This window comes from Ammospiza caudacuta, chromosome 1, assembly GCF_027887145.1.
Source record: "Ammospiza caudacuta isolate bAmmCau1 chromosome 1, bAmmCau1.pri, whole genome shotgun sequence".
Lineage (NCBI taxonomy): Eukaryota > Metazoa > Chordata > Aves > Passeriformes > Passerellidae > Ammospiza > Ammospiza caudacuta.
This window is the reverse complement of record NC_080593.1, coordinates 14,419,626-14,441,158: the sequence shown is the minus strand read 5'-3', so window position 1 is coordinate 14,441,158 and position 21,533 is coordinate 14,419,626. Positions and strand designations below refer to the sequence as shown.

Here is a 21,533-nt window from a genome sequence, read left to right as displayed (position 1 = left end):
TTTTGTTTCAGTATCTAAATCAGTTGAGGAGAGATTTAGAAATATCTGCAAGAAGTAACACCAGTGCAGCATGCCTTGTCCATGAATTCTAAGTTATATTCTCATAAAAATATGAAAGTCATTAGGGAGTGTTAAACCTCAATGCAAGCCATAATAGGCTTTTTTCCTTCTGCAAGTAACATAATAGTTTTGTTATGCTTCTTCATTTCCTGGAGCCATTTAGAACACATCAGGCACCATGACTGTTATTTTTGGTGTTATTCTTGGTTGAGATGGGGCAGCCTGGGAGGTTGAGGTGGGGAGATTTCATCCAGTGGAACAAGTAAAATACTTTAAGGGCAGGTAAAATGTTCCTTCTCTGTTTCTAATCCAAGACCAGGAGTCCTAAAGCACAACCAAGGTTAGATTTAACAGCCCACATGTAGTTGAGAAAGTTTGAAAGAAAAATTTCTAAAAGAACAAAATCCACTGAAAACCTGAAAACTGCTTCAGTAGTTTAGTAAGAAAGAAATAAAACACTTCAAGCTGGTGGGTCAGAACACTGCACTGCATGCCTTGTGAAGCTGGGACTTTCCATGAGCTCTAACATTTTATATCATCACATTTAAGTAGGGCTCCAACCATCTCCCAGCTTTCCAACAGACTGCACAAAGCAGCAATTAGGATCACAGATGCATACTTAGTGTTGCCTCCTGTAGCTCCAATGAATACAAAGGCTCCAAACAACTTTTGGCAGTATAATTTGAAAAAAACAGTCTTGCCTTATATAGTCACAGTCTATGGAAAAGAAAGAGAATTTTTGTACTCAATAAGATTTTGAAATGGCTTATAGAAGGAAGAAAATGTTTTTTAGTTTCACCTATGTTTATTACTTCTTAATATTATTCTGCTAATATTGTTCAAGATCTCAGCACTTTTACAGCCAACAGAAGAGTGTAATTCTTAAGAAATTTCTCATCTGTAGACTACTGTAGAATATAAACTTGCTTTTCTTAGTCATCATTCATCTTCACCTTGCAAGTAAATCAATCATTGAACCTGAAAAGTCTACAAATCACTGACAGAAAGCCATTCAATATAATGTCTTCTCTCTCTCAGAAACTTGCTTGCAAAATACTCTTTATTCCTTAATATTACAATCCATAGACGTGTCCAATAGACTTTGCACTTATGCACCAAATATCAAGTTTTCTATAAATATTCTCCAGCCCTGGATGATCACACAGATATATTTCAAGAAAAATATACCATGCCAGATACATCTCAACATTAGTAACTGTTTTTGAATCTTAACTAGCACTCTCAAGTACAAACCAGCAGAGTGGCCAGGCCTTGGCATTTAATTCAGGACTGCTATGAGTAAAGCAGATGATACAGGAGCTTCTCAACTTTAGATACAGTTTTAATATCCATGTTATTGTATTTTAGGAAATGAATAGGTCCTATACATGCCTCTGTACTAGCTGTTCTTGTACTTTTTTTGGTCCCAGCGCTTCTTAATCAGTGTCTGGAATGATATTTACTTATTATTAAAAGAATTGTGGAAAACACTTTGGAATAGAAATGTTAATTTTTTACATGTTAATTTATAGCTACAATCTGTTCTAACTAGACATTTAAAAGACTGTACTTGCAAACGAATATAATTAGCAAAAAAAAAAACTGTATGAAATTTCTGACAAATTTTGAGATCAACTGTTTACTTGGAACTTTACTGCTAGAATTTTAAAGATGAATCAGTTTTGACCTAAGTTTGTTCATACTCACATAACAATACATTAAATAAATCATAAATATACACACACACACACACACATATATATATATATATAGTTTACTGTGCTATGCTGAGTTGCAGAACAACTTGTCATAACAGTGTGTCGTGGTGTTTAGGAAGGGAACTGCCCAGTTTGGTGCTCCTACTCAGACTCTCCAAAACATGTGCCACCCACCCACTCCCCTTCCCTTCCCCTTTGCCCCTGCAGCAGGATGGAGAGGACAGCTGGAGGCACAAAAGGTAAAGATCACAGGTTGAGATGAGAACAATTTACTGGAAACAGCAATGAGATAAGAAAAACAACAGTAACAGCAACACCATGAATAAAAGAGCGCACAAGGAAAGAACGATTGGCACACAAGGAAAGAACGATTGGCACAAAGGAAAGAATGACTGGCACACAAGTTCTCACCCCTGACAACACCTGACTGTTCCGTCCACTACTCTGCAGGACCTGACAGGGACCCCTTCCTCTGTCCCTGGAAAATGATGTGAGATGGTATGGAATAACCTCTGGGTCCTGGCCATAGTCAGCCCTGTCCTGGCCAGAACCAGGACACAAAGCTCCCACTTCCTATTTATTCTGCACATTCCATGAAGAACATTGTCTCCTTTCTGCATTAGTGTTGCAATTAATATTTGTCTATCATACAGTTTGCTTGCAATTAACTCAGTAGCTTAGACTGAGGCCTGTGAACTGGGATGCCTGCTCTCCTGGAGTAAACACTGGTCTCTCCACTGAACTAAATAGATTTCCAGTTTTCTTAAAAGGACCCGACATGAAGAAGATTGTTTTACTTTTATGCAGTGCAGTCATCCTGCAATTAACATACACATAATTACTAGTGTTTAGAACAAATGCAAATGCTGCTCAATTAAAATTCAAACCCAGGCTACAAATGAAACTTCTAATTTTTGTTATGTTGCAGTAATGACATTAGGTTACTGCAAAACGCAGGATGTATTTGTTTTGGTGCTGTTATTTCCTTTTTTTTCCTGCAACCTCCTGCCTCTCCATTCAGGATGCTGAAGCCAAAAAATTAAATTGGAGTATACTTTAAACATCAATTAAACTGCACACTAGTGTCATTTCATGAACCACACTGCAGTATGGAGAACTACACAAACAGGTATTATGAAGCTATTCTCCTAATTAGCCCATAAAATGGAAAAGATGCACATGAGGAATCAAAGCTACTTAATGTGAAACTATTTTGCCACTAAGCTTCTAGGCCTCTTATTGTGATATTTAATACAGCCCTAGATTCCAGCAATTAAGATTCAGCAAAAGATTAGAAAGCTTTGTTGATCTCTCCCAACCAAAATTCCTTGTTCTTCTTCATGCCACTAAAGATAAACATTTTGCTTCTAGTCAGCTATTTCAAGTATTAAAGAAAAAAACCTCAAACAAAACAAGCAACAACAAAAAAACACTCAAAAAAAAAAAAAAAAAAGGGAAAAATCAACAAAAGCCCCCCCCCCCAAAGCAGGCAAAATTATCTGTAACAGCTGAACACCCACACCTCTTTCCACAAATGCTCCTTCTTTACAGCCATTAAAACTCACACACATCTTCTCAAATAATTAAAATGTTACCTCAGATCCAGTCAGTGCCATCTGATTTTAATCCTACACTTAGTAATTTAATAGCATATTGTTCCAAGGATATTTAGAAGAGTCAGCCCCTTTGTCTCATATGCTACCTGTATTCTTTATGGCTTTTGTGTATGGAATGATGACATGTTAGGAACTCCTCTATACAATACATTGCACTGCTATTATTTGCTAATCCAAAGTGGGTCACTGTCTGGAAGCAAAGAAACACTTCTAGCACTGAAACACTTGGAGAAAGGCAAAAATATTCAAGCAAGACAAATGGATCCAACTTCAAGGGCATCACCAAACTGACCACCAGCATGTTTGCCTGGGTTTTATAATGAGAGAAAGTCACATTCTAATTTCAAACAATTATGGAATAATTAAATACAATTTCAAAAAAACTTAGGTGACGTTGTTATGGCAGCAGTGAGGTATTAGTTACATTAGATCCAGATTGTTAAACTCCTACATATTCATATGTGCCCAAACTTTGTCCAGCTGAAGACACCATTTGGTAAATTCTTTGGAAGCTCAAGTCCATATAAAATTTACACAAAGTGAAGCAGACTGCAGTGCTTTTAGGTTTAATGCAGATACAGACATTTTCAGGAAGGCATGTGACATAGGGCTGGGACAGCTCTTAAGCTTCTTCCATCACCACAAGAAGCAAAAATCCTCAAGGACTGAATTTTGTCCAATCAACTTCTTACATTTGCTCTGCTACTCATCTCCTTCTATGAATCTGACACTTGAAATTTCTGAAATACCTCTTGGATGTTTCATTACCATATGTGGAAGCTATCAGAACACAACAAAATGCATAGTTGTACACACACAGCTTGGTCACACTTTGCTCAGCTCTTCTTCACCATGTGGGACCTGACAAGCCTTGCTCTTGCTCTCTCATGACATGAGACGGTTCTTGGTCCATGGTGTGAGACAACTTCATCCAGAGATGAGGGCAAAGACTCACCCCATAACATTTTGATTTCAGCCACAAGGCTTTGTCTGGTCCCTGCTTCTGCTGGTTTTGGCTGGTAGGGTTATTTTTCTTCACAGTGGCTTTTATGGGGCTGTGTTTTGGATTTGTGCTGAACACAGGGTTGATAATATAGAAATGTTTTGTTATTGCTGAGCAGGGCTTACACAGAGCCAAGGCCTTTTCTGCTTTTTGTCCAGCCACAGTGGTGAGGAAGTTGAGGATGTGTAGGAGGCTGGGAGCAGACACAGCCAGGACAGGTGGCCCCAGCTGACCAAAGAAGGGATATTCTAGAACACATGGCATCATGTTCAGGTTATTAAGTTGAGGGTAGAAGGAGGAACTTGGGGACATTTGGAGTGATGGTGTTTGTCTTCCCAAGTAACAGCAGACATGATGGAGCCCAGTTCTCCTGGGGATGGCTGAGCACTTGCCTGCCCATGGGTAGCAGTGAATTAATTGTTTTGCTTTGCTTGTCTGTGTGGCTTATGCTTTCCTATGAAGCTGACTATATCTCAATTCACAAGTTTTCCAGCTTTCACCCTTCCAATTCTCTCCCCGTCCCACTGGTGGGAGAGTGAGCACGCAGCTGCTGGGGGCTGGGCTGCTGCAGGAGTTAAGCCACAACACCACTGCTCCCATGTGAAGGATACAAAGGGCTCCAAATACTTCCTTGCTACTCTCCATGCATTGCATCAACAAGCTTAAAAACCCTTACCAGAATCTCATAAACCTATACTCACCTTGAAAGTGCTTCACAACAACAGCTTTGCTATATTTTTGATCAATTAAAGTTAAACCATCTGTAACTTGTGGATAAACTTCGGATATCTGAAGGCTCAAACCAGGATATTGCTATCAGTGGGCTCACAACAAGGCCTTCTATAAAAACATGGTCTGATGTCCCAAAAGAACACAGGCATGCAGTTTGTAAGAATAAGCAGGATCATTACACATTTTTTAACACCTGTTCTTCTACCGGCCAGAAATAGATTGACAGCCAGCAGCAGCACACCAGCATTTAGCCTCACTACTGTCTGAAATTGTTATGTGCTGGAAAAGCAAAGCAGAATTAATTCCATCTGTAGGTACCTTTGAGAAAAGTGACTGGCAAAATGATCTCCCTTGTGGCCTCAGAACACTCTTAAAAAGAGGCAGATTAAAAAAAAAAAAAAAGAGGCCACGAGTATTTTAAAAATGAGTGGTTACAGAAGTAATTTATCAAAGAGTATTAGGGAATGATGCTTATGAAACCAAATTTCTGAAATTAAAAAACTTTAAAAAGAGCAAAAAACTTCTTTTTAAGCCTTCATTAAATTCAGAATAAATACTTTACTACTTCAACCTTCCCATCATCATCTTCATTCATAAACTTCTAACTAGCTGCAGGTTGATTAAAAAAAAAATTCTGCTGGTGTGTGACAAGTTGAAAGTAGTACAACATGAAGGTTAAAAATTCAATGATTTTAATACAACCCCTGATTGAGGTAATTTACCATTCATACTATTTTCATTCAATATGAGTTGTCATTTTACCAGCCCATTCTTACATAGTTCAATAATGATAAGGTTAGCTTTGAAGTGATTCTTTTATGTTAATGACATTTTCCACATGTTGGGTCATACTTCGGGTTAAAGAACTGAAAATGTAAATGAATGCCCATTAGGGTGGGTAATAGCTGATCATTAACTTTATATTTTATTAGATCTGCCAACCTTACTCACTCTAATTAAAAGGACAGTGATTTCTTTTTATCCCCCCCAACACTACAAATGTGCTATTTCAAAGTTAGATGCCTATATTTTCATAACATCAATTTAGTGGGTTTGCCTTTCTACCTAATTTTTTTTTTTTCTAGTGTACATTAGTACATTAATTAGCCATCTTACAGAATATTTTCACAGTAACTTAAGTAAACACATTCCCAATAATCTTATTCTCTTATTTCAGAAAGGAAGAAAGCTACAGAGTGCAGCGATCTGTTAAAGCAAATGAAGGGAAAAAGTCTAAATATTGATGAAGTTAGTTCCATTCTTTTAAAATTCTAAAATCATGCTCTGCTACTTTAGTCACTTTCTAAAGGAATTAACCTATGCCATTAACACTCACTATGCAAAACAACAGTATACTTACAAGTTTCCATGCCTTCATCATCATCATCTGCTACAGGTTTATCATAAGATTTGTCTATGGCAGCTCGGAAGCTCTCGTTGCAGCCTCGCCCTCGGATGATGCGCGGCCGTGGGCGGTGGAAGGGAATGTCACCGTTCAGTGTCACCTCAGCCACGGCTGTCTGCAGGCTTTCCAACGAGCTGGATTTCTTCAGACCTAATGAAGGCCCCACATCTCTGGTTGGGGAACCTTAGTGATTTAAAGGAGGAGAAAAAGTAATTAGAATTAGTATTGAGAACGGCATGCTTGATTATGCCTATCCATCCTGAAAGTCTTTGGGGACACACTTAACATTATTCACATCATCTCTCAATAATCTGTAGGGAATTCTCCACAGATTTGTTGGTCTCAGAAGCAAATGAGTATGTCAAGTCACAGTCAGTGGAACTGACAATGTTAGCAATGTCTGGCTTTTCAAATCAGTGAAGAGAGACCAACATCCATTACTATTATTTTACACAATTTAAATGATAAAGGGGCTTTAAAAACTTAGCTCATACAAGCAGCATAGATGCATATCTAACAGCATCTAACAAAACAATTAACTATTTTTGGTTCAAGCAGAAAATTTCCTCTGTACTAGCAATTGATGAACACAGAGCAGATTATGGGCATGACTCCTATCATGTTTAGTGTAAAATAGTCTTGCAAAGTAGCCTGACCTCTGGCTTCAAGGAACATGCTGTTTGTCTGAATTTTAAAGACTTGCATCAAATTGCTAACAACTTCATAATTAAATGCTTCTGAGAAATATCAGCTGACTTGCTCAGATTGTGAAATTGCTTAACAATAATCTGTGGAATTATTGATGGGCAATGCCAGTTACCCAGCTGGCAAATAAACACACTCCTGGCACTCACAAGGAGAGATTGTTGGGGCAGCACTACTACAGCGGGGGCTGAGGGCAGCTCTTATCACTGATGAGAGGGCAGCATGTCCAGAGATGTGCCAAGGAAGCTTCAGGCAGTGTTCTGCAACAGCCTTTCTCCATCCAGACTTCAATCCTCAGTTTTGTGGGTTAAATGTACAGCCTTTGCCCTTAAGACTACCACCCGCACTGCAAATCACCCCACAACTGCACAACTAAACATCATACTAAAGTTAAAACTGGGAAGAATCTTTCAGGAGGAAAAAACTCAAAAAACACCCCATTTTACTGATTTTATTCAGAAGTGCAAGAACAGTCTTAGCTAGATTTTCTAAAGGATTTGGGAGTGGAAAGCAAGATGAGGTGGGACATCATCATCATGGCTACATTTCCTGCAATTATGAAACCAGAGCCCTCACCTATAATATAAAATTTGCACTTTTTCTCTACCCAAAGGGAGCACAAAAGAGAAGTGTTGGGGCACCACAACAGTTCCAGGTGGTAGGCTCTTACCTAGTTGACATTAGCATCCTTATCTGGCAAAAATAAATTTCACAGCCAGCCACCACTGAGAGACAGAGCCAAGGCAAGAATTTTCAATATTAACAGTACATTAGCAAGCATAGGTGTGAATAAAGGTGTAAAAAAGGAAAACTACCTCTTTTAAACATTTATCTCAGAATAGTACAAAATTCTGAAGATGATCCCTATTCTGGAAGAAATTAGGAAACAGAAGGGAGACTGCATCTGTCACTGTTCTTTATGAAAGGTATGTGAAGTTACCTTAAACTGGGGAAAACTGCTACTGCTCTACTAAAACTATTCAGTATTCTCTGGGGAGAAAAGGGGGTTGTTTGCCCCCACAGAAGAGATGCTGAACAGCAGCATGGCAAATTTCCTCCACATCATTTGTTACCTTGGTATGAGATGAAGCAAGGCAGTGAATGTTTCATTTTCTATTCAGCTATTAAAAGTCTGAGCAATTACATTAAACTGAAATCCCTCAGATCAAATAAATTCAAAGAGCAGCTGTCAAAGTATTTCTCTTCAGCTGCCCTACTGTTAAGATTAACTTGTAAACAGAAACAAACCAAAAATCTGCCCTCCCAGGTCTATACAACTCTGCAGTTTGGTTCCCCCAGCAGCCTGTGGTTCTGCTTGGACCCTTGGTCAGAAATAATGCACCCCAACAAATGAGACATTTTATCTTCATGAATTCCCATCTCCTAGAAGAAGCCACCCTCTCACACACAGCCTGTATTTATTAGAGAGCTGAGGGTTGTGAGGATGGTTGGGGGCAGAGCACAGGGCCAGCTGGGACCAGGGAGGGCTGGCGGCTCCCCAGCTGTGCAAACAAACTGCAGACTGGAATTGCCAAACTTCTGAAAATGGCCTGAAGTCTAAGGCGAGTGTTTTACAGAATATTCTCTCTGCCAACTAAAAGCACTTAAATTTAGACAGTGCCCTATAAAATTGTCCACTTTCTAGTCCATGGTCAAATCTGCTATTCTTCTAATAATGCCTGCGGTACACAAGAAATGAGACTTTATTTTGCTTTTTACTTTTCAAAGTATTTAATTGTATTTTTTTAACTGTCTATGAGACAGGAAAAAAAAAAGAATGCAACATCTTGGAGGAAAAAAAAAGAGGAAATGGGACAATCATATATAAACCAGCTGTTTGACAGATCCAATTTCATATACAAAAGGAAAGGGTGTCCTCTTACATAGCAGCTTACTGTAAACTTCCTTATTCCACATCCTGCTTTGTAACCTTCCAAATTAAATGCTCATATATCTTTTCCTAATTACTGAGTGGCTCCTTTTGTAAACAGTAATTATAAAGAAGGCATTTATGTGCCCATTTGTGTTCATAAAGAACACAAAAAAGTTCAATTTCCTGACACCCAATATAGACCTTTGTGAGAACTGTATTTATGTAAGCTGTGTTTTCCCAAAGGATATCCCATCTGGGATATGACCTAATGTTCAGTACTGTAAAACTAATAATGGATTACATAAATGATAAGAATATTTATTGAACTTGGGTGGCCACGAACACAAATGTGAACAGGTTGCAGAATCTGAAATGGGGACATCTCCTCTCACAAGCAATTTTACCAGTGTGATCATAGAGCTATGTATATTTTGATGCCTTCACTATCTTCTATGGCTACTTCATAGCAAACCTACTATTCTAAAAATACACAGTTAGGTCCCTGTAAATAGTGTGTTAAGAATTTATTACTAGAATTCATCAGTCAGAAAGTGAATAGTTTACCCATAATCTGGTAAAAACCAGCAAACTTTCTTTAAAAAGGACTCTGTTTAAAATTTATGAGTCACATCAAAACGTTGTTTTCTAAACACAAAAATGTCAGCATTTTCTTCCAGCCTTTACAGCCCTGGTGGTAATCATCAGAAGCGTTATCTGCTCAGAATGAGTCCTACCTCTATTTTGACACAAGAATTTAAAGAAGAAAAAAGCAGAGGAAAAGACACATCTACCTAAAGCATATTTATATGACTGAGGATGAAAGGGATGCTTTAATAATTTTTAAAATTTGAAGTTTATCAAAATCTCCCTTTCCAACAATTTCCCTAACAAATATCCTTTGAGGCGTATTCATCCCTCTGTATCTCAGCGCTCCTCCTGCTGTGACTGCCACCATGCATCCTCCTCACAGCTCCCAGTGCCCACACCCTGTCCATCTCCTGAGGGCTTTGTCACCTGCCAAGCACAGCCCCTGCCCATCACACGTGTCCCTGCACTCCCTGCGTCCCCAGCCCTTGGGGACAAGGGCCAGGCCTTGCCCTCCCAGCCCTGCAGCCACCATGCAGTTCATGACTGTGCAGCTGCCTCTCCATGGCACGCACAGCGAGGGGACACTGAGCACACAGCCATCACACCAAGCCTGTGTGCTGCTCCCTATCCCTATCCTTTGTTTCTCCCTTGTGCTGGCACTGTTTAACAACTCACTGTGCCCCTCCTCATCTCACCCTAAGGTAATTATTTATACAGTGACACCAATCCGCTCGGGCGATTTGCAAAGGCAAACCCCATGGTGTCAAGGGATATATGATGTTTTGTCCAGAGTGGCTAATTTTAGTCTATAAAGCAAATTTTTCATCAGCACATTCTTTCAAATGACAATTTTTTTTTTTCTTTCTGAAACATTAGTTTTATGAGTTGTCAAGTCAAATGCTACCTGCAACTGATGCCAAAAACTTCTCTGGATTTCATTAAACCAGTTTTGCAAAGGCATAAAGTCTACTTTCTAAACACCTTCTTGAAGGACATTATCAGTGAGTCTATTTACTTGGTAATATCTGCTCCATTGCATTTGATAAATTTTTCCATTTCTAGTTCAGTTCAGACACTAATCAACACCATCTGCGGAAGGCAGGAGAGGAATAAAGTAAGAAACTGCATCAAAACGAGTTTCATTTTGATTCAGTTTAATAAAAGTTTAATTAAAAAGCATTGTGTAAAAATAAATCCATAAATAATTTAAATAAATCTTATTTGTTTTTTCTTTTTCATTTTCATAACATGCCTATGGAAAAACAACGACCTCGAGCTATAGTATGCCTGGTACTCTATAAATGAGCCATGCTCAATTGCTACTGAATATACTTCTAACCTCTAGGATGAACTGTAAACACTGCAAGGATTAGGTACTTCAAGTGAAGTACAGAAAGAAAAATAATTAAAAAACTATTACAGTAACTAGAGCTGGAGAGTTCTGTGCTCTCCTTTTCAGCCAATACTATTAAATCCAACTGTGACAGTAACAGAGTTTGTTTTTATCTTTTCTAAAGTAAATACATGTTGAAGTTTTCTGGCTTTTAGAGTTCATTAAAGCATAGTTCACCACACATTTGAAGCTTTTTTTTTTCCTTAGAACCAGACAATTTTTAAGCCAAACTACAGTAAGCGGTTTGTTTAACAGCTACATCCATCTTCAGTAATGGGAGATATCCAGTGTTTATATACAAAACCTGGTTAAAAGCACACAAGATAAATAAAACAAAAGTACAGCAAAAGGTGTTTTCCTTTTTCCCAGCCACTGAAATTTTTTTCCAGCACATTTGCTGTGCACAAAATATGTAACTGCCTAGTCCAGACAGCATGGTCATGCTCTTTCACCCAAGTTGTCCAACTTGTCTCTATTTTTGGAATTTAATCCAGGTGTTACACATAAAGGAAAACTACACTCAGTTCACACCACCCTCTACTGATACTACCAAGATCACTATGCACTTTTGAAGCCTGAAGATTATTATTTTACTAAAACACACAGGTTTTACACCATTCTAATCACACCCCAGTCAACTATACAGATTAATAAGAAAATGAAAAACAATTTACAATAATTTCGAGTTTGGTCTTTAACTTGCTTTTATGTGAATAATGCTCAGAGGTGAAGGCAGTTCCTAAGCATCAATTATTACCACAACTATTAACACAATTCATACATTCACACTCTGATGGCTTTAATCCTCCAAAACATTCATACATTTTGATTTTGTTTACCCATTCTTTTTTTGCAAAGCTGCAAGTCTGTGGCCATATTCTGCAACGTTTTAAAAGCTAGAAGACTTATCCGTTCAAATAAAAATGATAATTTTATCACTTGATTACTTACAGCTTTTTAGTATTCCTACTCATGTTATACAGTCCAGTTAAACAGTGATGCAGTTGTGAATTAGTAAATGTAAATTCTGTATTGAATGCACTACTCCTCAAATCATGATAAAATAAATAATATTTTCAGGTTAAAAAGGTGAATTGTTCCTAATTAGAGCTAAGTAATGTTATGGTGTCCTCTGGATCTAGCCTAATTAAAATAGCATTCTGCAGGTCAAAAGCTAACTTATATTAATAAATCATAAAGGTTCATAATTGCAGTTGGTGCATTATTTTAATTACTAATAAAAAAATATGCCTTGAAAGCTCTTTCTCATTATCATTTCTGAAACATTACAATGAATGGTATGTGGAAAAGATTCTATTTACATATTCTTTTGTTCTGTTACGATGCTCGGGTTTCAGCTCCAAAAGCAAATCAACTTGCACAAATAATCTTCAACTCAATGCACAACATGTATCTGATGACCACTTAAGGCAAAAGCAGCAGTTTTCTAATTAAAATAATTATTTTCAAGCACTGTGTTAGCACTGTAATAGCCAAATACTCAACTCTTCTAAATCATCTCTCTGTGCACTGCAGTTTGAAGCTAGAAGGAGATTTTCCAAGATTTTTTTTTTTTGAAAGGACAAAAAACCCCAAACAACTCTGAATATTGATGAGTTTAAAGTGCAGAAACAGGTGTTTGCCTACATGACCCGGCTGAATATACTACCCTGGATACTTATCCTATAGAAAAATTTTCTTTTTCTGTACGACTTGATTATTCACAATAGAAAGCAGCCATGCAAGTACTGGAATATTCATGTTTTCATGCAATTTGACTGGCAGTTCTGTAATTGTGGTAAGCTGCTTTGACCAAGGTTTCTATAGCAACAGCCTTACTGTCAATTCTTACCTGTTTTCTGGTCATCCATTGTACTGAGCTTAGTCTCGTCAGCTACTGTTAAAAGGTAAATGCATAACGGTTAGCCCAGTTAGTGCCCATGCCCCACATGCACTCAACATTCCTCCTGCTTTGCATATTTTCTTTTCAAGTTAGGGGACCTTAGAAATGTCCTACTTCATGCAAATAAACTGCAAGAGTAAGCCAACATTCTGGGGAGAAGTGGCAGCAAACCAGTAACCTTCATGCAGTGTCAGTCGTTCACGTCACGGGCAGGTACAATATGTTATTGACACGTTAGCACGCGGCATCCGTCAAGACAAGTCAACACCTCCAACCTGACTGCAGCCTGAGGATGTTTGTGAATTAGGGATTGTAGGCAAGACACAACTATTGTAAAGGAGGAATTGCACTGTATTTTATTATTCTGAGTAGGGAATTCTGCGTGTTTAAGCCATCGAAACTCACTGTTTGAGGTTACTAGAGTCTGCACTTCAGAATCTAAATGCAACGGCAGAAAAATTGATGGGCTTGTTAGCAATTACTTATTCTCAGTTGGTTTATCAGTTTAAATGATCACTGTGATTGCCTGTCTTAGCCACTGCTACTTTATAGGGCTTCTGATATAAATATTAAAACTTGGGTCTCAAACAGATGTCAGACTAGTCCCATTTTCTAATTCTGAATTCATCTACAAAATAAGAGACTATAAAAGACCTTTAAGGCTAACTGCATTATAATCAAGGACTGAGAATAAACCTGGCTACCCAGAACCACAGCACAGTACAGTTTTACACAATCATTCTGTATGGACTGGTAAATGCATTTTTCACCTCAATTTTAATAAATACTCTTTACTGTGTTTAGGCAAAACCATATATCCAGAGGGCTATGATATTTGAATGTATGGACATTTACAAACAGCAAACAACACCCAGGCCACTTGGCCATTCAAGTACTTTACTATCCACAAGTAGACATTATGTGCAGTACTACTGCACATACACAATCTGTTTGGAATTATAAAATCTATATACTTACAACATGAAAATCAGGTTCAAATAAAAAAAAATTGAAAAAACATCACTCACTACCTAGATCCATGCTTTTGGATTTTCGTGTTTTAACAAACTCCAACTGACTGGCATCTGAAAATTGCTTTGTACGCTTTTCTGACATGCTCTGGCGTCCAAAACCCTCTCGCTGGAAGGCAAGTACTGGATCAACATCTGGACTAAGAGTGCTGTAGGAAGGGAAAAAAATCATGCGAACATTTATCAAGATCACGCAACCTTTCACTCTTCAGAGAAAATAATTTATTTAGCACGTGACTTCTAGCAACGATTAATCACAGTTTTAAATACGCCACTGCAAGTATTCAGTTACACACACAATGGATTTGTCTTACTGCATTAAGCAATTCTAGTTTAAAAGTACCAAAGGATTTCACTCACAGTTTTAACAAAAGATATACACATCTGATGCACTATACACAGTCAAACAGAACAGAAAGTCCAACACAGGAATAATTTGCAGGAGAATAAAACAGTTCTTTTTTTCCTAAGAAACATATTTATTCTATTGATAGAAATTTATCTGGTCTGTCTTTATCAGAAAATATTTTTAGTAAAGCATAAACAGAAACTGTCCTGCCTGAAGCCCACAGAGCTTGAAACTTGTTAATTTAAAAACTTTACATTAAAATTTCTCTCCATATGTGATAGTTCTTGTAGATTTTTCATAGCTTCTCCTGCTTTTAGCCTGGCTTTGACAAACAACCATATATTTACTGATTGCTTCCCCACAGAGCAAGTACTTGCCACAGTGGATCCACCCCCTAATCAGAAATGAGGGGAACTGTATTTGTTTTTTGTTTCTTCTGCAGGTTTCTAAAGTGACTTCAGCTCAGGCAGTCAGGTTTTCAGTGAGTTGCCTCAGAAACATGCTGAAGATCGATTTATTAATGGTGCTCAAACACTGGCAGAATCATGAGCGCAATAATGCAGGCAAAATTTGGTGTGCAAGCTAAAAACCTTTAAACAAGGCAAGATTGTGTACCGCTAATAAACAATATGAAAGGAAATTCACAAAAATATCTTCTGGCTCCTAGAAAAGGGCATAGAATATAGATCTCTACTTCAGCTGGCACAAAAAGAAATCAAAAGCATAAAATACTGAAAAATATCAGTATTTTGGAACATTGTTATCTATCCTATAGGTAAATGATCCCTCAAAATTCCCTCTTTGAATATTGTTGTACTTCAACATAAAAAAAGTTAAATATTTTGTCTAAAGGTCTCTACATGCCACTCAAGATATTGTGTTTAGTACCATCTTATTGTTTAGTACCATATTTCTAAAGAATTACTTTTACTGTAAAGGCTAAGTATAATACACCTCTCTTTCCTAGTAAGAAAAAGACAAATGGTGAATTTCTGCAAAAAACAACTTATACTTTCAAATTCTGTAACACGCCCATGTTCATGTATGCCATGTACTCTAATTTACAGAAGTATCTTTGATCGAGAAACACCTGGGCATTAGACAAAACAGAGAAAAAGAGGTAAGGAAAAGTGTCCAAAGGCATAAAGTACTATAAAGGATGAAAATCACTACCCTCATTACCAGACAGCCAAAAAAAAATTCAGTCAGTAATGGCAGATTTACAAATAATAAGATATGCGCTTGTGACAGGCATTTAATACTTCAGTGTGAGCAGGATCAGAGCTTATGTGAATAAAGCCAATGTCAAGTGCCTTTTGACTTTAATGTTTCTGGCTCAGGCTCATAATGTTTTACATTTAATTACTGCAACTATTTCAGAGATGTCTGCACAATTTAGCAATGTTCTCAAGCATATGCTTAAAAGCTCTGATGAATCAGAGACCATACTCAAAAATAACTATTTAGTCCTAACACTGACTCCCACAAAATAGGGAAAAAATTATCTCCACATGATAAAAAGATAAAAGAGACAAGGCCAATATACACTTCTAGCATTTATAGCAGTACAGTATGTAGCTGAGTAAGAACCACCTAAATCTGAAAACGTCCTCCAAAGTGACTCCAACTGAACTTACAGGGTTTCAACACCTTTCATAATCAGGTCATAATTGACTTTACCAAGGCCACACAGAAGTTTCTGGCTCCCTGCTAGTCAGCCCTGTCTCTGAAGGCCAGAAAAATGTGGTTTTACTAAGTGAGAATTTTTTTTCCAGCAACATCTGTTAGCACAGGCTCACGTTTGTTAAAATGACTGGTTTCATCTTGCTGAACAAAATGTATCCTGTGACACTTTCTTCAGAAAAGGTGAACTTATAAAATTATTTGTTTTGGCTCTATGCTTCTTTTCTCATACAAGCTTGCTTTGATCCTCCTATATAAAACTTCTACTAGAGTAAAATATCATTTCCATGTAAACACAGCACACACATATATTGAACTTGAAGTCGTAAGAACAGACTAAAACTCCAGTTCAAGTATAACTTTAAAAGGACACCACAGGTCCCAGAGAGAGCAGTTGGTGGGTCTGGCCATGGCATCAGCAACTGGGAATTTGAGAGTTTGGAATCTAGCATTTCCACTGACACCACTTTTAGAGACTTTCTGCTTCCCTGATCTGCCCTTGTCACATCTCCCTTCCACACATACTTATTAAGGGAATTATTATTATTACATGTTTGCACAGTATCCTGCACCCTAAAGGTGCTACTTAGCAGCTTTATTTGAGCCTTACATAGAGCTCTGAATTTTCATGTCCTGTTTTACTTCTATTATTAATGACCCATGAGTGTTTCAGTAATTAAGGAAGGAGTGGATCACAGGAGTTTGAATGCATGTACATTGTCTAAAAGTATTCAAAAGTCCCCAAGAAGAGCAACAAATGCAAAACCAATGAGCACAGAGGAGGAATTAATGCCCCTAAAAATGTCTCATTTTAATATTTTTCAACTACATCAATAAAAGACAGAGGTGAATTTAGTGCAAGTCATTAAGCAGTGCCAAATGCAATTTACTATATTCTAGAATACTTAACAAATAAGATTTCTGGAATGACAGCTGATCCTTAAAAGAATGTAACCGTCTTCTGACCCTCAATGTTATTAAAATTCCATTTATTAATCCTGTCTTATTGGCCCTTTGTTTTCATAACATTTTCATCAAGGATTAGGGAGATATTGTGAGGCTGAAAAAGCTTACATTTTTTTCTGTGATTCAGAACAGCTGCCATTCTTGTTTGGATAACCCTTCATCCATATTCTTAGTTTCACCCTTTGTGCCTTCCAGCAAAATCATACAATGAACCTTCGTTTTACAAGTCTTCCTTCATCCATTAGCAACAGGAAATTATAGCAACAATCTAATTCTATTGCCATTTACTTTTTTTTTTTTAACAAAGAGAATACATTAGGTACTAAAACACGACACTGCTTTAAGTGCCTTAACTCTTTTAAGTGCCATTGTATCTGAAGACCTTTACAGTTTCTCATACACACACTTAAAACTTTTTTGAGTATGATCAATTCTACAATACCTAATCCCTAATCCCTGTTTTCTTTACTGTTACTTCATTTACAAAGAAGCATATGAATAGCAAGACACAATGTAGAAGTCAATGTAAAAGCATCTGCAGTTTTGTTCAAATGTTTTAAGTTTATTTCATAGGATTTTGCTCACATTCAGCTAAAAATACTCCCTTAGAAATAAGCTATTATGTGCAGGCTTGAGGACTGTTCTATTTAAATGTCTCAGATTCTCAGCTTTTACAAAAGACAAATGGACTTTTCAGGGACCCAGATTACAGGTATGACTTGTCCATAACAATAACTGCAACATCAAAAAAAAGTAAATGAGTATGAAAAAATTAAATTTCCATACAATCATTAAAACAGAACTTAAAATACAGAACTCAATTTCTGGATATAAGAGGAAATAAACTAGTTTAAAGCAGAGAAGAAGCTGACAGGTGCATATCAGCCAGCAGGTGCTATTGCTGTTCTATTAAGATATTGCTGACACATTCATAACAGGCTCAAGAGACAAGAAAAAAAAGAAAATTCTAGGACTTCACACCATTTGTGGTAATTATCCAGCTTCAAGAAGTAGCAGCGTACAGAGGAGGGCTTTTATTTTGCTATTACTATAGATAATTACAGGACTTGTAAATTAAATCTTAGATCTGTATTAATTGTACTAACTATGCAATAAACAGTATTTCTTTACCAGGAACTTAAGCAAGTCAATAATGGAGCTCAATGCATTTCTCAATAAGGCTCTTCTGTTAAAATGTGTTAAAGTAATCAGAGAGTCAACCTAAGACTCACAAACGTTATTTTTACTATGGATTACACATATAAAGTTACTTTCCATACCTTTAAATGTGGAACTGTTACTTTCTGTGTATTTAAATTTAGAGCTATTACAGTACATTGTCTTTGCAAATCATCTAACAATATGAGTAGTAGTTCTTCACAAATAATGAAGAAATATTAACCAGCTCTTTTTGCATGAGCATTAGCACAGAGGCAAAACAAGGAGCTTTGACCTCTAAGTAGAATTGAAAGATTAGTACATTATTAGGAAAAGCAAAGAAGCATACCAATGTATTGAGATGCTCCTAGATATACAATGTAATATAAAAATAAAACCTTTGTTTTATAAATTTTGAAATATTTACAGTGAGGTTTATAAATTACAAAATTTCCAACAATTTCCAATCAGTCTTTCATAAAGTCAAGTGTTTAAATTTTGCTAATTTTTTTACAAAAGCTAGGTCATGTAGCAATTAAATAAAAGTTAGATCATCATCAAAATAACACAGCTATGTACTAAGTAACATTTCCAGAAATATGCTTTAACACAGCACAAAACTGAAACCAGAGGTATTTGTATAGACTTCCTCCCTGAAACAAGGAAAATTACCAGTTTGAAAATAGTAAAATCCAAACGTGACCAAAAAAAAAAAATTAAAATTAGCAGTAGTCAAAATGTAACTAAAGGAAAAGATGCAACTACAGCTCTCTCTTTCTTCCTTCCACCAAACCATGGTCTTACCAGTCTGTTGACTCATTAATTGCAGCTTTAGCCCATCCACCAGTATCCACAGTGCCAAACCCGACATCGTCATGGGAACTGGATGATGACTGGTCAGAGAGATGAGGAGGAAGGACTGACAGCCTGTCATCTTCAATAATGACAGTGTCATCCTGGGGCATGTTCACTGTTGGAGACAGCTGATATTTACCTGGACAAAAGGGAGAAAAAAACCCAAAAATAAATAACAGCAGCATGCCGAGAGTGCCTTGAAAAATATTTCATCACAGATGATAAAAGGTTATGTCAAACTGCAGTGCCACTGATAAGAGTGACACAATGCAGATAATAAAATTAACTATGTCTCACTTTGTACCCATCTTCCTGTGCAGTAGCCTGAAAATTGATGCACACCAGTTGTTTCTGAAGCCTACTGCAAGACCACAAGGTCTTCAAGCTCAACAGAAGGGTTGAGGTTTGGAAGAGACCTCTCCTCTGGCCCAACCCTTTCCACTCAAGCAGAGACACCTACAGCCATGTAGCCAGGACCCAAAAGAAATTGTTTCTGAGTATGGCTTCTGCACCACCTCCCTGAGCACTCTGTGCCAGTGCACGGTCACCCTCACACTGAAAAAGTGTTTCCTGATGTCCAGAGGAACCTCCCATGCTCCTGTCTGTGCCCATAGCCTCAAGTCCTGGCTGAGGAGCTGCCCAAAAGCACCTCTCCCAAAAAATAGCATCTCCTCCTGTATCACCTTGTTAGACAGAAACAAAGAATGTGTTCCACAAGGACTAACAGAGGCCATCATTTTTCCTGATCAGTCTGGCCCTCATGAAATGAGAAATTATTCAAGTGGTGCTGGGAAGTGGACATATGCAAAATTTGGAGAAAAAAAATTACCAAATTCTATTATCAACAAATTCAAGTAAGTTTTAACCCTTTTGTTAAAACACTTAAACAAGAACCTTCACATACATGATAGGGACTACATAAGACTCAGCATGAGTCTGTTCAGAGGCAGACTTCATCAGGTAAATTTGTGAGGGTACAAGTTAAAAGACAGTCTGTTCTTACTAAAACAATTTGTAAAACTGTCATATCTCATGAGAAGAAACACACTAGCTTAATCAACCATTAATCTGACAACAAACTGAAAATTATACTAAAACTATGATGCACTGGTGTAATGTATCATAAAACTTCTATTTCCATATTTTAAACTGCTTCTACGGACACATCAATTATTTCCACACTTTACTTTCACTGTAGATATGGAAAAAACATGAAAAATCAGGAGAAAATGAATGATTTTTTTTTCTGTAAATGTTTCAGTTACCATCACTACCTTTGCATGCAATTGTTAATAAACATGAAAACAAACAAAACCCTATGTGTAAAGAGGTAGTTAAAATCCTCACTGCACTAGATAATACATATAGTAATCTTTCTAAAGAGGGGAAATCTGGCTTCAAAGGGATCATTAAAGAAGGCTGAAAAAATGGCTGGAAGAAAAAGGTACTGCATGGTGAACACCTCATCACTGTCAAACTGAAATGAATGTATGCAGTTTGCATAACCGCTGATTCTGCCCAGCAATAGCTCCTTTGATGGACAGGTTAATGTTTAGCCTGGTAATGTACTTCTTTCCAAACATAATGCCTACAAGACTGTTAACTCTGTAGTTAATAATGTCTCCAAAGAATTCATTGTGAAAAGGTATAACCTTATGGCACTCGGCAGATTGAACTTCCCATCTGAGAGGATACAGTAATTCAGTAACACTTTTAACTTTTCACTACCCTTCTTTATATCTGACAAGGGTGAAGACTGACATTTTAATAGTTGCTTTAGAATTAGGGAGAAAACCCATCTGACATGCCTATGCTTTTCATTGCAGATGAAGCTAAAAACAGGTGAAAGGCTTCACCTCCAGCAGATGGTTGGACAAACCTCAGCACTGGACTCAATACATGCTTTGTAGAGAACTCAGCTGAAGTGGATAGAAAATACCCCTGGAGAATTAATTCCACAAGTGTTGTGAGAAACCTTACAAGGAGACATCAAAGAAACTTCAAACCCAGTAATCTTCAGTATATTTGACTGATGTACAAATCTAAGGCATTGCTCAACCTGTCTACAAACCTCTTCAAGAAAATAATTTTCCCTTGGACTGGAAAAGTTCTATTTAGACTCTGTGAAATTTAGACTCTGACTACACTTCAAGTCCAGTTTTGTATAAATGTATAAATTCAGCTTCAATGTGGTAATCTGTAATAACATAAAGTATTTTGGACACTGCACTAAGGTAAAACATTCTCCCTTTTCAAATGTTTCTCATCTCAGAACAATGATGCTCAAATTTCTTGGACAAGTTACCAATCTAAAGGAGCACAGCCTGTGGACTACACCAAGCTATTGGGCAAGAAGGGTTCCCATCTGTCTGTGCAGGAAAAAAAGCCTCAGAGCTCCAGTAACAAATGGCTGGTCTCCTGGTCTATGAGGATTTTTATCCTACAAGGAAAAATGTGCCAAGCAGCATATTTCAAAAAATATTATACACCTTCAA

At 37.3% G+C, this 21,533-nt stretch overlaps 1 protein-coding gene across 11 annotated transcripts in view; it reads right to left on the bottom strand.

The window, feature by feature from the left end:
- PARD3 (par-3 family cell polarity regulator) overlaps positions 1–21,533 on the bottom strand; it is a 444,439-nt gene that overhangs the window by 139,255 nt on the left and 283,651 nt on the right. For 9 of the 11 annotated variants that reach the window (XR_009275724.1, XM_058819864.1, XM_058820106.1 and 6 more), the window contains 4 exons: positions 18,988–19,177; positions 14,025–14,176; positions 12,946–12,990; positions 6,490–6,717 (listed from right to left, as the gene is read on the bottom strand). Coding sequence is in view for 10 of the 11 variants with exons in the window: in XM_058819864.1 (XP_058675847.1) it covers positions 6,490–6,717; positions 12,946–12,990; positions 14,025–14,176; positions 18,988–19,177 (615 nt within the window). In the remaining variant the exon portion in view is untranslated. The remainder of the gene's footprint in view (positions 1–6,489; positions 6,718–12,945; positions 12,991–14,024; positions 14,177–18,987; positions 19,178–21,533) is intronic. The other 2 variants (XM_058819948.1, XM_058820357.1) reach the window with 2 other exon arrangements.